The sequence below is a fragment of the Pristiophorus japonicus genome, chromosome 5, assembly GCF_044704955.1.
Source record: "Pristiophorus japonicus isolate sPriJap1 chromosome 5, sPriJap1.hap1, whole genome shotgun sequence".
NCBI classification, from domain to species: domain Eukaryota; kingdom Metazoa; phylum Chordata; class Chondrichthyes; family Pristiophoridae; genus Pristiophorus; species Pristiophorus japonicus.
Genome location: NC_091981.1, coordinates 297,658,168 through 297,671,080, shown reverse-complemented (window position 1 = coordinate 297,671,080; position 12,913 = coordinate 297,658,168). Strand labels below are relative to the sequence as shown.

The following is a 12,913-nucleotide window of genomic DNA, read 5'->3' as shown; positions in this document are numbered from 1 at the left end:
GAGGGTTGGATTATCACTAGTGAGGGGTGGTTTATCACTAGTGAGGGGTAGATTACCACGAGTGAAGAGTGGTTTATCACTGGTGAGGAGTGGGTTACCACTAGTGAGGGGTGGTTTATCACTAGTGAGGGGTAGATTACCGCTAGTGAGGGGTGGTTTATCACTAGTGATTGGTTGGCTTATCATTAGTGAGGGGTGGATTACACCTAGTAAAGGATGGATTACCACTAGTGAGGGGTGGATTATCACTAGTGAGCGGTGGATTATCACGTTAATGATGAGTAACTCTTACATTGGGAGCCGCGACCTCAGATAATGAAGCTCACGGCAACAAACTGTGTTTAACTTTTATCAACAGCATTAAAATATAAAGTCAAACAAAATGAGGTTGAGACAAGCGCAGCAGGGGTTCGGGGAGATTTGATAGAGGCATTCAAAATGATGACTGGTTTGAATGGAGTAAATGAGGAGAAAGTGGTGAGAGGGTCGATAACCAGAGGGGTACGGAGTGAAGGACTGGAGGAGATGAGGAGAGCTGTTGTGATGTAGAATGCTCTGTGTGAACGGGCGTGTGCAGAGCATCTCCGAGCACGAGAAACAACGGCAGCAGAGGGTGGGGTATGTGGAAGGGCCAGAGCGGGCGGGGTGTGGGGGTACTGCCCCGTGTGATTAGGGAAAGTACCCAGCCCCTTTCCCAGCAGGATGACCCCTCCACTAACACTCTGTGCCCTCCTCTCTCTGCTCAGGTGTTTGAGGAGATCGAACCCCTCATCACCTCCTGTATCGATGGGTACAACATCTGCATTTTCGCCTACGGGCAAACGGGATCCGGAAAGACCTACACCATGGAGGTGAGTGAGGCTGGCCTGGGGGAGGATGGACTGGGAACTGGGCAGGTCCACACTGGGGGCACTGCACACGGTTCTGTTCTCTGAGGAGGCACTGCAGGAGGTGTAGAAAAGATTTACTAAAATGTTACCAGAACTGAGAGGTTGTAATTATCAGGAAAGATTGAACCGGCTGGGAGTTTTACCTCGAGGAAAGAGAAGTCTGAGGGGAGGGGGGCCTGATCGAGGTGTTTAAGATTGTGAAGGGGTTCAATGGGGTAGATGTAGCGATGTAGAGAAGCTGTCTCCACTTATAGGGCGACCAGAACCAGGGGCCATCAATATCAGATAGTCACTAATAAATCCAAAGAGTAATTCAGGAGAAACTTTGTCACCCAGAGAGAGGTGAGAATGTGGAACTCGTGGCCACAGGGAGTGGTTGAGGTGAATAATATGGGTGCATTTAAGAAGAAGTTGGATGAACACATGAGAGAGAATGGAATGGAAGGATGTGTTGATGGGGTGAGATGGGAGGAGGGCCCTGTGGAGCAATAAACCCTGGCGTGGACCAGTTGGGACCAATGGCCCGATTCTGTGCTGTAAATACTGTGTCAGGGGAAGATCTCTACAGGTTAATGGATCCTGGACCCGGGAAGCTCATCGATCCTTGGCTGGGGGCAGCTACAGTTAGGATTCCTGGGGGGGGAAGGGGGAGCTTAACAACAGCTCTACTCAACTGCCCCCCTTCCCCCAACTCGCCAGCCCCAGATGCCCACCTACCCCGCACATTCCTTCATCGGCCCCGATCCCCCTCACCGCTCCCCGCCAGTGAAGAAAGTGCCCGCCAGCCAGGATTAAATGATGGGACTTCGCCTACTCCCCAAGCTCATTGTGGTCAGTAGCGGCGGGAGTGTCCAGTGGGGGAGGGGGGGGAGAGAGCTCGAGCAGGGGGAGTCCCCAAGGGGGGAGGGCCCGAGGGAGAGGCGGGGTCAGCTTGGGCTGAGGTGAGCAGCCTGGCAGAATCTCGGGGCACTGGTCAAGTTTTCCCCCGGACCGGACACATATCTCCCATCGGGATCCATTCCTCGGGTCATGCTCCATTGATGTGAAACCTTCCCCCTTTAAGCTTTGGGTGTGACTGATGACGGGGTGTGTGATCGACGGGGGATGGGGGTGTGTGATGACGGGGGATGGGGGGGTGTGATGACGGGGGATGGGGGGGTGTGATGACGGGGGATGGGGGGGGTGATGACGGGGGACGGGGGGGTGATGACGGGGGATGGGGGTGTGTGATGACGGGGGATGGGGGGTGATGACGGGGGATGGGGGGGTGATGACGGGGGATGGGGGGGTGATGACGGGGGATGGGGGGGTGATGACGGGGGATGGGGGGGTGATGACTGGTGATGGGGGGGTGATGACGGGGGATGGGGGATGGAGGGGTGATGACGGGGGATGGGGGATGGAGGGGTGATGACGGGGGATGGGGGATGGAGGGTGATGACGGGGGATGGGGGTGTGTGATGATGGGGGATGGGGGGGTGATGACGGGGTGTGATGACGGGGGATGGGGGTGTGTGATGACGGGGGATGGGGGGTGTGATGACGGGGGATGGGGGTGTGTGATGACGGGGGATGGGGGGGTGTGATGACGGGGGATGGGGGTGTGTGATGACGGGGGATGGGGGGGGTGATGACGGGGGATGGGGGGGTGTGATGACAGGGGATGGGGGGCGTGATGACGGGGGATGGGGGTGTGTGATGACGGGGGATGGGGGTGTGTGATGACGGGGGATGGGGGGGGTGATGACGGGGGATGGGGGGGTGTGATGACGGGGGATGGGGGGGGTGATGCCGGGGTGTGATGACGGTGTGTATTGACGGGGGGGGGGGGGATGGGGGTGTGTGATGACGGGGGGGGTGATGATGGGGGATGGGGGGGTGTGACGACGGGGGATGGGGGGGTGTGATGGACGGGGGGATGGGGGGGGTGTGATGACGGGGGGATGGGGGGGTGTGATGACGGGGGATGGGGGGTGTGATGACGGGGGATGGGGGGGTGTGATGACGGGGGATGGGGGTGTGTGATGACGGGGGGATGGGGGGTGTGATGGGGGGGTGTGATGACGGGGGATGGGGGGGTGTGATGACGGGGGATGGGGGGTGTGATGGGGGGGTGTGATGACGGGGGATGGGGGGTGTGATGGGGGGGTGTGATGACGGGGGATGGGGGGTGTGATGGGGGGGTGTGATGACGGGGGATGGGGGGGTGTGATGACGGGGGATGGGGGGGGGTGTGATGACGGGGGATGGGGGGTGTGATGGGGGGGTGTGATGACGGGGGATGGGGGGTGTGATGGGGGGGGGTGATGACGGGGGATGGGGGGGTGTGATGACGGGGGATGGGGGGGTGTGATGACGGGGGATGGGGGGGTGTGATGAGGGGGATGGGGTGTGTGATGACGGGGGATGGGGGTGTGTGATGACGGGGGATGGGGGGGTGTGATGACGGGGGATGGGGGGGTGTGATGATGGGGGGGTGTGATGACGGGGGATGGGGGGGTGTGATGACGGGGGATGGGGGGGAGTGATGACGGGGGATGGGGGGTGTGATGGGGGGGGTGTGATGACGGGGGCATGGGGGGTGTGATGGGGGGGTGAGATGACGGGGGATGGGGGGGTGTGATGACGGGGGATGGGGGGGTGTGATGACGGGGGATGGGGGGTGTGATGACGGGGGATGGGGGGGTGATGACGGGGATGGGGTGTGATGACGGGGGAGGGGGGGGGTGATGACGGGGGATGGGGGGTGTGATGACGGGGGATGGGGGGGGTGATGAGGGGGATGGGGGTGTGATGACGGGGGATGGGGGGGGTGATGACGGGGGATGGGGGTGTGATGACGGGGGATGGGGGGGTGATGACGGGGGATGGGGGGTGTGATGCCGGGGGCTGGGGGGGGGTGATGACGGGGGATGGGGGGGGTGATGACGGGGGATGGGGGGGTGATGACGGGGGGGGTGATGCCGGGGGCTGGGGGGGGGTGATGACGGGGGATGGGGGGGTGGATGACGGGGGATGGGGGGTTGATGACGGGGGATGGGGGGGGTGTGATGCCGGGGGATGGGGGGGGGTGATGACGGGGGATGGGGGGGTGATGCCGGGGGATGGGGTGTGTGATGACGGGGGATGGGGTGTGTGATGACGGGGGATGGGGGGGTGTGATGACGGGGGATGGGGGGTGTGATGACGGGGGATGGGGGGGTGTGATGACGGGGGATGGGGGGGGTGATGACGGGGGATGGGGGGTGTGATGACGGGGGATGGGGGGGGTGATGACGGGGGATGGGGGGGTGATGACGGGGGATGGGGGGGGTGATGACGGGGGATGGGGGGGGTGATGACGGGGGATGGGGGGGGTGATGACGGGGATGGGGGGTGTGATGACGGGGGATGGGGGGGGTGATGACGGGGGATGGGGGGGGTGATGACGGGGGATGGGGGGGGTGATGACGGGGGATGGGGGGGGTGATGACGGGGGATGGGGGGGGTGATGACGGGGGATGGGGGGGTGATGACGGGGGATGGGGGGGTGATGACGGGGGATGGGGGGGGTGATGACGGGGGATGGGGGGGTGTGATGACGGGGGATGGGGGGGGTGATGACGGGGGATGGGGGGGGTGATGACGGGGGATGGGGGGGGTGATGACGGGGGATGGGGGGGTGTGATGACGGGGTGTGATGACGGGGGATGGGGGGGTGATGACGGGGGATGGGGGGGTGATGACGGGGGATGGGGGGGGTGATGACGGGGGATGGGGGGGTGATGACGGGGATGGGGGGGTGTGATGACGGGGGATGGGGGGGTGATGCCGGGGGATGGGGGGTGTGTGATGACGGGGGATGGGGGGTGTGATGACGGGGGATGGGGGGAGTGATGACGGGGGATGGGGGGGTGTGATGACGGGGGATGGGGGGTGTGATGACGGGGGATGGGGGGGTGTGATGACGGGGTGTGATGACGGGGGATGGGGGGGTGATGACGGGGTGTGATGACGGGGGATGGGGGGGGGTGATGCCGGGGGATGGGGGGGGTGTGATGACGGGGGATGGGGGGGTGATGACGGGGGATGGGGGGGGTGATGACGGGGGATGGGGGGGTGATGACGGGGGATGGGGGGGTGTGATGACGGGGGATGGGGGGGTGATGCCGGGGGATGGGGGGTGTGTGATGACGGGGGATGGGGGGTGTGATGACGGGGGATGGGGGGTGTGATGACGGGGGATGGGGGGAGTGATGACGGGGGATGGGGGGGTGTGATGACGGGGGATGGGGGGTGTGATGACGGGGGATGGGGGGAGTGATGACGGGGGATGGGGGGGTGTGATGACGGGGGATGGGGGGTGTGATGACGGGGGATGGGGGGTGTGATGACGGGGGATGGCGGGGTGTGATGACGGGGGATGGGGGGGTGTGATGACGGGGGATGGGGGGTGTGATGACGGGGGATGGCGGGGTGTGATGACGGGGGATGGGGGGGGTGATGACGGGGTGTGATGACGGGGGATGGGGGGGGGTGATGCCGGGGGATGGGGGGGGTGTGATGACGGGGTGTGATGACGGGGGATGGGGGGTGTGATGACGGGGGATGGGGGGGGTGTGATGACGGGGGATGGGGTGGGGTGATGCCGGGGTGTGATGACGGTGTGTATTGACGGGGGGGGTGATGACGGGGGCGAGCGATGATGTGGCACAGGAAGGATGTTTGTCGCTGATATCACTGTTCCATTTCAGGGGGGATCAGACAATCCTGGGATTAACCAACGTGCTCTGCGGGCTCTCTTCAAGGAGATGGAGGAGAGGCGAGAATCGTGGACATACTCCGTCTCCCTCAGCATGGTGGAGATCTACAATGAGCTGTTGAGGTAGGATGTGCATCCTGGAAACACTTCCTCCTCCAGATATCTGTGAACGTGGCTCTGGGACCAGACACAGTGACAGAGGGAGGGGAGCTTGACCGTCCCGGAACAAGGTCAAAGGTCACACACTTCCAACGGTTCAGAACGTAACACAAGAACACAAACCCGGCCCCGGTGAAAGCTAAGTCCCACCCAAGTGTCACCCAAAGGACCGCTGAGATCCTGACGGTACTTTGGGCGGGGGTTTCATGGAAACCTGGGAGTTACGCCGTGAATGTGGGCCGCAGCGGGCGGAACTCCCAATCTCGGGGGCAAATGATGAAATTCAAAATATCTCCCCCCCCCAAAAAAAAACACTGGAAAACCTCCAGGGGACCCCATCCTGGGGTAGAGAATTCCAAAGATTCACCCCCCTCTCAGTGAAGAAGTTTCTCATCATCTCAGCCCTAAATGGCAGACCTCTTATTCTGAGACTGTGACCCCTGGTTCTAGACTCCCCAGTCAGGGGAAACATCCTGTCTGCATCTGCCCTGTCAAGCCCTGTCAGAATTTTGTATCTTTCAATGAGATCACCTCACATTCTTCTAAACTCCAGGGAATATAGGTTTGAGGTGGGCATAACATGATCTTGGTCACACTCTCACCTTGAGTCACAAGGTCGTGGGTTCAAGCCTCAAAATCTAGGCTGGCACTCCCACTGCAGTACTGAGAGAATGCTGCACTGTCTGAGGGGCAGTACTGAGAGAATGCTGCACTGTCGGAGGGGCAGTACTGAGGGAGCGTTGCACTGTCGGAGGGGCAGTACTGAGGGAGCGTTGCACTATCGGAGGGGTGTACTGAGGGAGTGCCGCACTGTCGGAGGGGCAGTACTGAGGGAGTGCTGCACTGTCGGAGGGGCAGTACTGAGGGAGTGCCGCACTGTCGGAGGGGCAGTATTGAGGGAGTGCTGCACTGTCGGAGGGGCAGTACTGAGGGAGCGCCGTACTGTCGGAGGGGCAGTACTGAGGGAGTTCCGCACTGTCGGAGGGGCAGTACTGAGGAAGTGCCGTACTGTCGGAGGTGCCGTCTTTCAGATGAGACGTTAAACCGAGGCCCCGTCTGCTTTCTCGGGTGGATGTAAAAGATCCCGCGGCACTATTTCGGAGAAGAGCGGGGGAGTGATCCACGGTGTCCTAGACAAGATGTATCTCCCCAACCCACATCGTGATAACTATTTATGGGAGCTTGCTGTGCATAAATTGGCTACATTTGCTACATTACAAGAGTAACCACACTTCAATGCTGCTTTGTTGGGTTTAAAGCGCTGCGGGGCGTGCTGAGACTGAGAGTTGTTGTAGAAATACCAATATTTCTGTTCTACCTCGTGTGCCTCAGTGCGAGTGCAGGACTTGCTCCACCAATCGGCTCCTTCGACCTAGGACTGTCTCCGTGACACCCTCACTCAGGCCGAAGGAAGAGTTTCCTGGGGCAGGGGGTGGGGAGAGAGCCTCATTAACTCTCTCCCCGGCCGTCCCCTCAAACCCTGCCTGACTGCTCGCACACTCGTGTTCCTGTTTGACCATGAGCTGACCTTCCAACGATCCCCCCCCCGTCCCACCACACCCTCCCTCCCTATCTGGGCCGTCTCCAAGAGCACATCGTCCAATCGCCACCTCCAGTATAACTCTCGTCCACACCTTGACAATGTGCTGTGAGACGGACCTCAGCACCAGCCCCAGGCTCCTGAGAATCACCTTGCAAACCGCTCCCACACGTGATCGAGTAAAGAGGGAGACACTGTTCCCATTGGTGGGAGGGTCGCTGACCAGAGGGCACAGAGTTAAGGTGATTGGCTAAAGACCCAGAGGTGAGACGGGGGAAACATACTTTAACACAGTGAGTTGTGAACTCAAAGTCGCGGCCAGAAAGGACGGTGGGAGCAGATTCCATGGTGACTTTCAAACGGGAATGGGATCAATACTTCAAGGGAAACCTTTGCAGGGCTGTGGGGAACGTGCGGTCTGTCACAGAGCCGGCACGGGCATGATGGGCCGAATGGCGGTGTGATTCTGTGACTCCAGGCCGTGTCGTACACTCAGCAGTCCCACTGAAACCCTCAGTGTATCACAGTCTTCATCGTCACCCTGAGGACGTCTTCGTTCTCCCCGTGTAATCTTCACCTGCCCTGTGCTCGCCGTGCTGTACATCCTTCCCACCCCGCATCCAGCTGTGTTGTACATGGCCCCTCCCCCGTCCAGCTGTGTTGTACATGGCCCCTCCCCCCCATCCAGCTGTGTTGTACATGGCCCCTCCCCCCATCCAGCTGTGTTGTACATGGCCCCTCCCTGCCCAGCTGTGTTGTACATGGCCCCTCCCCCGTCCAACTGTGTTGTACATGGCCCCTCCCACGTCCAACTGTGTTGTACATGGCCCCTCCCACGCCCAGCTGTGTTGTACATGGCCCCTCCCCCATCCAGCTGTGTTGTACATGGCCCCTCCCCCATCCAGCTGTGTTGTACATGGCCCCTCCCACGCCAAGCTGTGCTGTACATGGCCCCTCCCCCATCCAGCTGTGTTGTACATGGCCCCTCCCCCATCCAGCTGTGTTGTACATGGCCCCTCCCACGCCAAGCTGTGTTGTGCATGGCCCCTCCCCCCACCCAGCTGTGTTGTACATGGCCCCTCCCCTATCCAGCTGTGTTGTGCATGGCCCCTCCCCCCATCCAGCTGTGTTGTACATGGCCCCTCCCCCATCCAGCTGTGTTGTGCATGGCCCCTCCCCCCATCCAGCTGTGTTGTACATGGCCCCTCCCCCCATCCAGCTGTGTTGTACATGGCCCCTCCCACGCCAAGCTGTGTTGTACATGGCCCCTCCCCCATCCAGCTGTGTTGTACATGGCCCCTCCCACGCCAAGCTGTGTTGTGCATGGCCCCTCCCACGCCAAGCTGTGTTGTGCATGGCCCCTCCCCCATCCAGCTGTGTTGTACATGGCCCCTCCCCCATCCAGCTGTGTTGTGCATGGCCCCTCCCCATCCAGCTGTGTTGTACATGGCCCCTCCCCCCATCCAGCTGTGTTGTACATGGCCCCTCCCCCATCCAGCTGTGTTGTACATGGCCCCTCCCCCCATCCAGCTGTGTTGTACATGGCCCCTCCCACGCCAAGCTGTGTTGTACATGGCCCCTCCCCCATCCAGCTGTGTTGTACATGGCCCCTAACCCCCTGTCCAGCTGTGGGCGGCCGTTGACCAATGACTGGTTGTGTTCCAGGGACCTTCTCGGCAAAGACCCCCAGGAGAAGCTGGAGATCAAGATGAACCCAGACGGCAGTGGGCAGCTCCACGTCCCCGGACTGAGACACGTGGGGGTCACACGCTACGAGGAGATTGGGAAGGTCAGTCCCTGGGGCAGTGATCCCTAACTCTCACCTCCCTCCTCTCCCACCCCTCCCTCACCCCTACCCCTCCCCCACCCCTCCCCCTCCCCCACCCCTCCCCCACCCCTCCCCCACCCCTACCCCTCCCCCCACCCCTACCCCTCCCCCACCCCTCCCCCACCCCTACCCCTCCTACCCCTCCCCACCCCCTACCCCTCCTACCCCTCCCCCACCCCTTCCCCTCCTACCCCTTCCCCTCCTACCCCTTCCCCTCCTACCCCTCCCCTCCTACCCCTCCCCCACCCCACACACACCCTCCCCAATCCCTCCCCCTCCCCACCCTCCCCACCCCTCCCCCCCTCCCCACCCCTCCCCCACACCTCCCCCTCCTACCCCTCCCCTACCCCTCCCCCTCCTACCCCTCCCCCACCCCTCCCCCAACCCTCCCCCAACCCTCCCCCTCCTACCCCTCCCCCACCCCTACCCCTCCTACCCCTCCCCAACCCCTTCCCCTCCTACCCTTCCCCCACCCTTCCCCCTCCTACCCCTACCCCTCCCCCTCCTACCCCTCCCCCTCCTACCCCTCCCACCCCTCCCCTCCTACCACACCCACACAGCCCATCCCCATCCCCCCCCTCCCCGGCTCGGTTGGATGATGATGCTAACGGCGGTTTCCCCGGCAGGTCCTGGCCCTGGGACGCAGGAACCGGGTGACCCAGAGTACCCACATGAACGAGCACAGCTCCCGCTCACACGCTCTGCTCACCATCACCGTGTCCGGAACAGAGACCAGAACCAACACCCGGACACAAGGTACACTGCTCATCACCGCGAGAGACTGCCAGCTCTCCCGCCTCTCTCCCTCTCCCCGCTCTCCCTCTCCCCGCTCTCCCTCTCCCCGCTCTCCCTCTCCCCGCTCTCCCTCTCCCCGCTCTCCCTCTCCCCGCTCTCCCTCTCCCCGCTCTCCCTCTCCCCGCTCTCCCTCTCCCCGCTCTCCCTCTCCCCGCTCTCCCTCTCCCCGCTCTCCCTCTCCCCGCTCTCCCTCTCCCCGCTCTCCCTCTCCCCGCTCTCCCTCTCCCCGCTCTCCCTCTCTCCGCTCTCCATCTCTCCGCTCTCCCTCTCCCCGCTCTCCCTCTCCCCGCTCTCCCTCTCCCCGCTCTCCCTCTCCCCGCTCTCCCTCTCCCCGCTCTCCCTCTCCCCGCTCTCCCTCTCCCCGCTCTCCTCTCCCCGCTCTCCCTCTCCCCGCTCTCCCTCTCCCCGCTCTCCCTCTCCCCGCTCTCCCTCTCCCCGCTCTCCCTCTCCCCGCTCTCCCTCTCCCCGCTCTCCCTCTCCCCGCTCTCCCTCTCCCCGCTCTCCCTCTCCCCGCTCTCCCTGCTCTCCCTCTCCCCCCTCTCCCTCTCCCCCCTCTCCCTCTCCCCCCTCTCCCTCTCCCCCCTCTCCCTCTCCCCCCTCTCCCTCTCCCTCCTCTCCTCTCCCTCCTCTCTCCTCCCCTGCCCCTCTCTCTCCTCCCCTGCCCCCCTCTCTCCTCCCCTGCCCCTCTCTCTCCTCCTCTGCCCCTCTCACTCCTCCCCTGCCCCTCTCTCTCCTCCCCTGCCCCTCTCACTCCTCCCCTGCCCCTCTCTCTCCTCCCTGCCCCTCTCTCTCCTCCCCTGCCCCTCTCTCTCCTCCCCTGCCCCTCTCTCTCCTCCCCTGCCCCTCTCTCTCCTCCCCTGCCTCTCTCTCTCCTCCCCTGCCCCTCTCTCTCCTCCCCTGCCCCTCTCTCTCCTCCCCTGCCCCTCTCTCTCCTCCCCTCCCTCTCTCCTCCCCTCCCCCTCTCTCTCCTCCCCTGCCCCTCTCTCTCCTCCCCTGCCCCTCTCTCTCCTCCCCTGCCCCTCTCTCTCCTCCCCTGCCCCTCTCTCTCCTCCCCTGCCCCTCTCTCTCCTCCCCTGCCCCTCTCTCTCCTCCCCTGCCCCTCTCTCTCCTCCCCTGCCCCTCTCTCTCCTCCCCTGCCCCTCTCTCTCCTCCCCTGCCCCTCTCTCTCCTCCCCTGCCCCTCTCTCTCCTCCCCTGCCCCTCTCTCTCCTCCCCTGCCCCTCTCTCTCCTCCCCTGCCCCTCTCTCTCCTCCCCTGCCCCTCTCTCTCCTCCCCTGCCCCTCTCTCTCCTCCCCTGCCCCTCTCTCTCCTCCCCTGCCCCTCTCTCTCCTCCCCTGCCCCTCTCTCTCCTCCCCTGCCCCTCTCTCTCCTCCCCTGCCCCTCTCTCTCCTCCCCTGCCCCTCTCTCTCCTCCCCTGCCCCTCTCTCTCCTCCCCTGCCCCTCTCTCTCCTCCCCTGCCCCTCTCTCTCCTCCCCTGCCCCTCTCTCTCCTCCCCTGCCCCTCTCTCTCCTCCCCTGCCCCTCTCTCTCCTCCCCTGCCCCTCTCTCTCCTCCCCTGCCCCTCTCTCTCCTCCCCTGCCCCTCTCTCTCCTCCCCTGCCCCTCTCTCTCTTCCCCTGCCCCTCTCTCTCTTCCCCTGCCCCTCTCTCTCCTCCCCTGCCCCTCTCTCTCCTCCCCTGCCCCTCTCTCTCCTCCCCTGCCCCCCTCTCTCCTTCCCTGCCCCTCTCTCTCCTCCCCTGCCCCTCTCTCTCCTCCCCTGCCCCTCTCTCTCCTCCCCTGCCCCTCTCTCTCCTCCCCTGCCCCTCTCTCTCCTCTCCTTCTCTCTCTCTGTCTCTCTCGCCCCCTCTCTCTCTCTCTCTCTCCCTCTCTCTCTCTCCTCCCCTGCCCCTCTCTCTCCTCCCCTGCCCCCCTCTCTCCTCCCCTGCCCCTCTCTCTCCTCCCCTGCCCCTCTCTCTCCTCCCCTGCCCCTCTCTCTCCTCCCCTGCCCCTCTCTCTCCTCCCCTGCCCCTCTCTCTCCTCCCCTGCCCCTCTCTCTCCTCCCCTGCCCCTCTCTCTCCTCCCCTGCCCCTCTCTCTCCTCCCCTGCCCCTCTCTCTCCTCCCCTGCCCCTCTCTCTCCTCCCCTGCCCCCCTCTCTCCTTCCCTGCCCCTCTCTCTCCTCCCCTGCCCCTCTCTCTCCTCCCCTGCCCCTCTCTCTCCTTCCCTGCCCCTCTCTCTCCTCCCCTGCCCCACTCTCTCCTTCCCTGCCCCTCTCTCTCCTTCCCTGCCCCTCTCTCTCCTCCCCTGCCCCTCTCTCTCCTTCCCTGCCCCTCTCTCCTTCCCTGCCCCTCTCTCTTCTCCCCTGCCCCTCTCTCTCCTCTCCTTCTCTCTCTCTGTCACTCTCGCCGCCTCTCTCTCTCTCTCTCTCTCTCCCTCTCTCTCTCCTCCCCTGCCCCTCTCTCTCCTCCCCTGCCCCTCTCTCTCCTCCCCTGCCCCTCTCTCTCCTCCCCTGCCCCTCTCTCTCCTCCCCTGCCCCTCTCTCTCCTCCCCTGCCCCTCTCTCTCCTCCCCTGCCCCTCTCTCTCCTCCCCTGCCCCTCTCTCTCCTCCCCTGCCCCTCTCTCTCCTCCCCTGCCCCTCTCTCTCCTCCCCTGCCCCTCTCTCTCCTCCCCTGCCCCTCTCTCTCCTCCCCTGCCCCTCTCTCTCCTCCCCTGCCCCTCTCTCCTCCCCTGCCCCTCTCTCTCCTCCCCCTCTCTCTCCTCCCCTGCCCCTCTCTCTCCTCCCCTGCCCCTCTCTCTCCTCCCCTGCCCCTCTCTCTCCTCCCCTGCCCCTCTCTCTCCTCCCCTGCCCCTCTCTCTCCTCCCCTGCCCCTCTCTCTCCTCCCCTGCCCCTCTCTCTCCTCCCCTGCCCCTCTCTCTCCTCCCCTGCCCCTCTCTCTCCTCCCCTGCCCCTCTCTCTCCTCCCCTGCCCCTCTCTCTCCTCCCCTGC

General features: G+C 63.7%; 1 protein-coding gene across 1 annotated transcript in view; it reads left to right on the top strand.

Annotated features, from left to right (window-relative positions):
- The window catches only part of LOC139264177 (kinesin-like protein KIFC3), a 165,835-nt gene that overhangs the window by 145,040 nt on the left and 7,882 nt on the right, over window positions 1–12,913 (top strand). Inside the window, exons 12-15 of the mRNA XM_070880262.1 lie at window positions 747–851; window positions 5,624–5,754; window positions 8,996–9,119; window positions 9,785–9,914. Of these exons, the coding sequence (XP_070736363.1) occupies window positions 747–851; window positions 5,624–5,754; window positions 8,996–9,119; window positions 9,785–9,914 (490 nt within the window). The remainder of the gene's footprint in view (window positions 1–746; window positions 852–5,623; window positions 5,755–8,995; window positions 9,120–9,784; window positions 9,915–12,913) is intronic.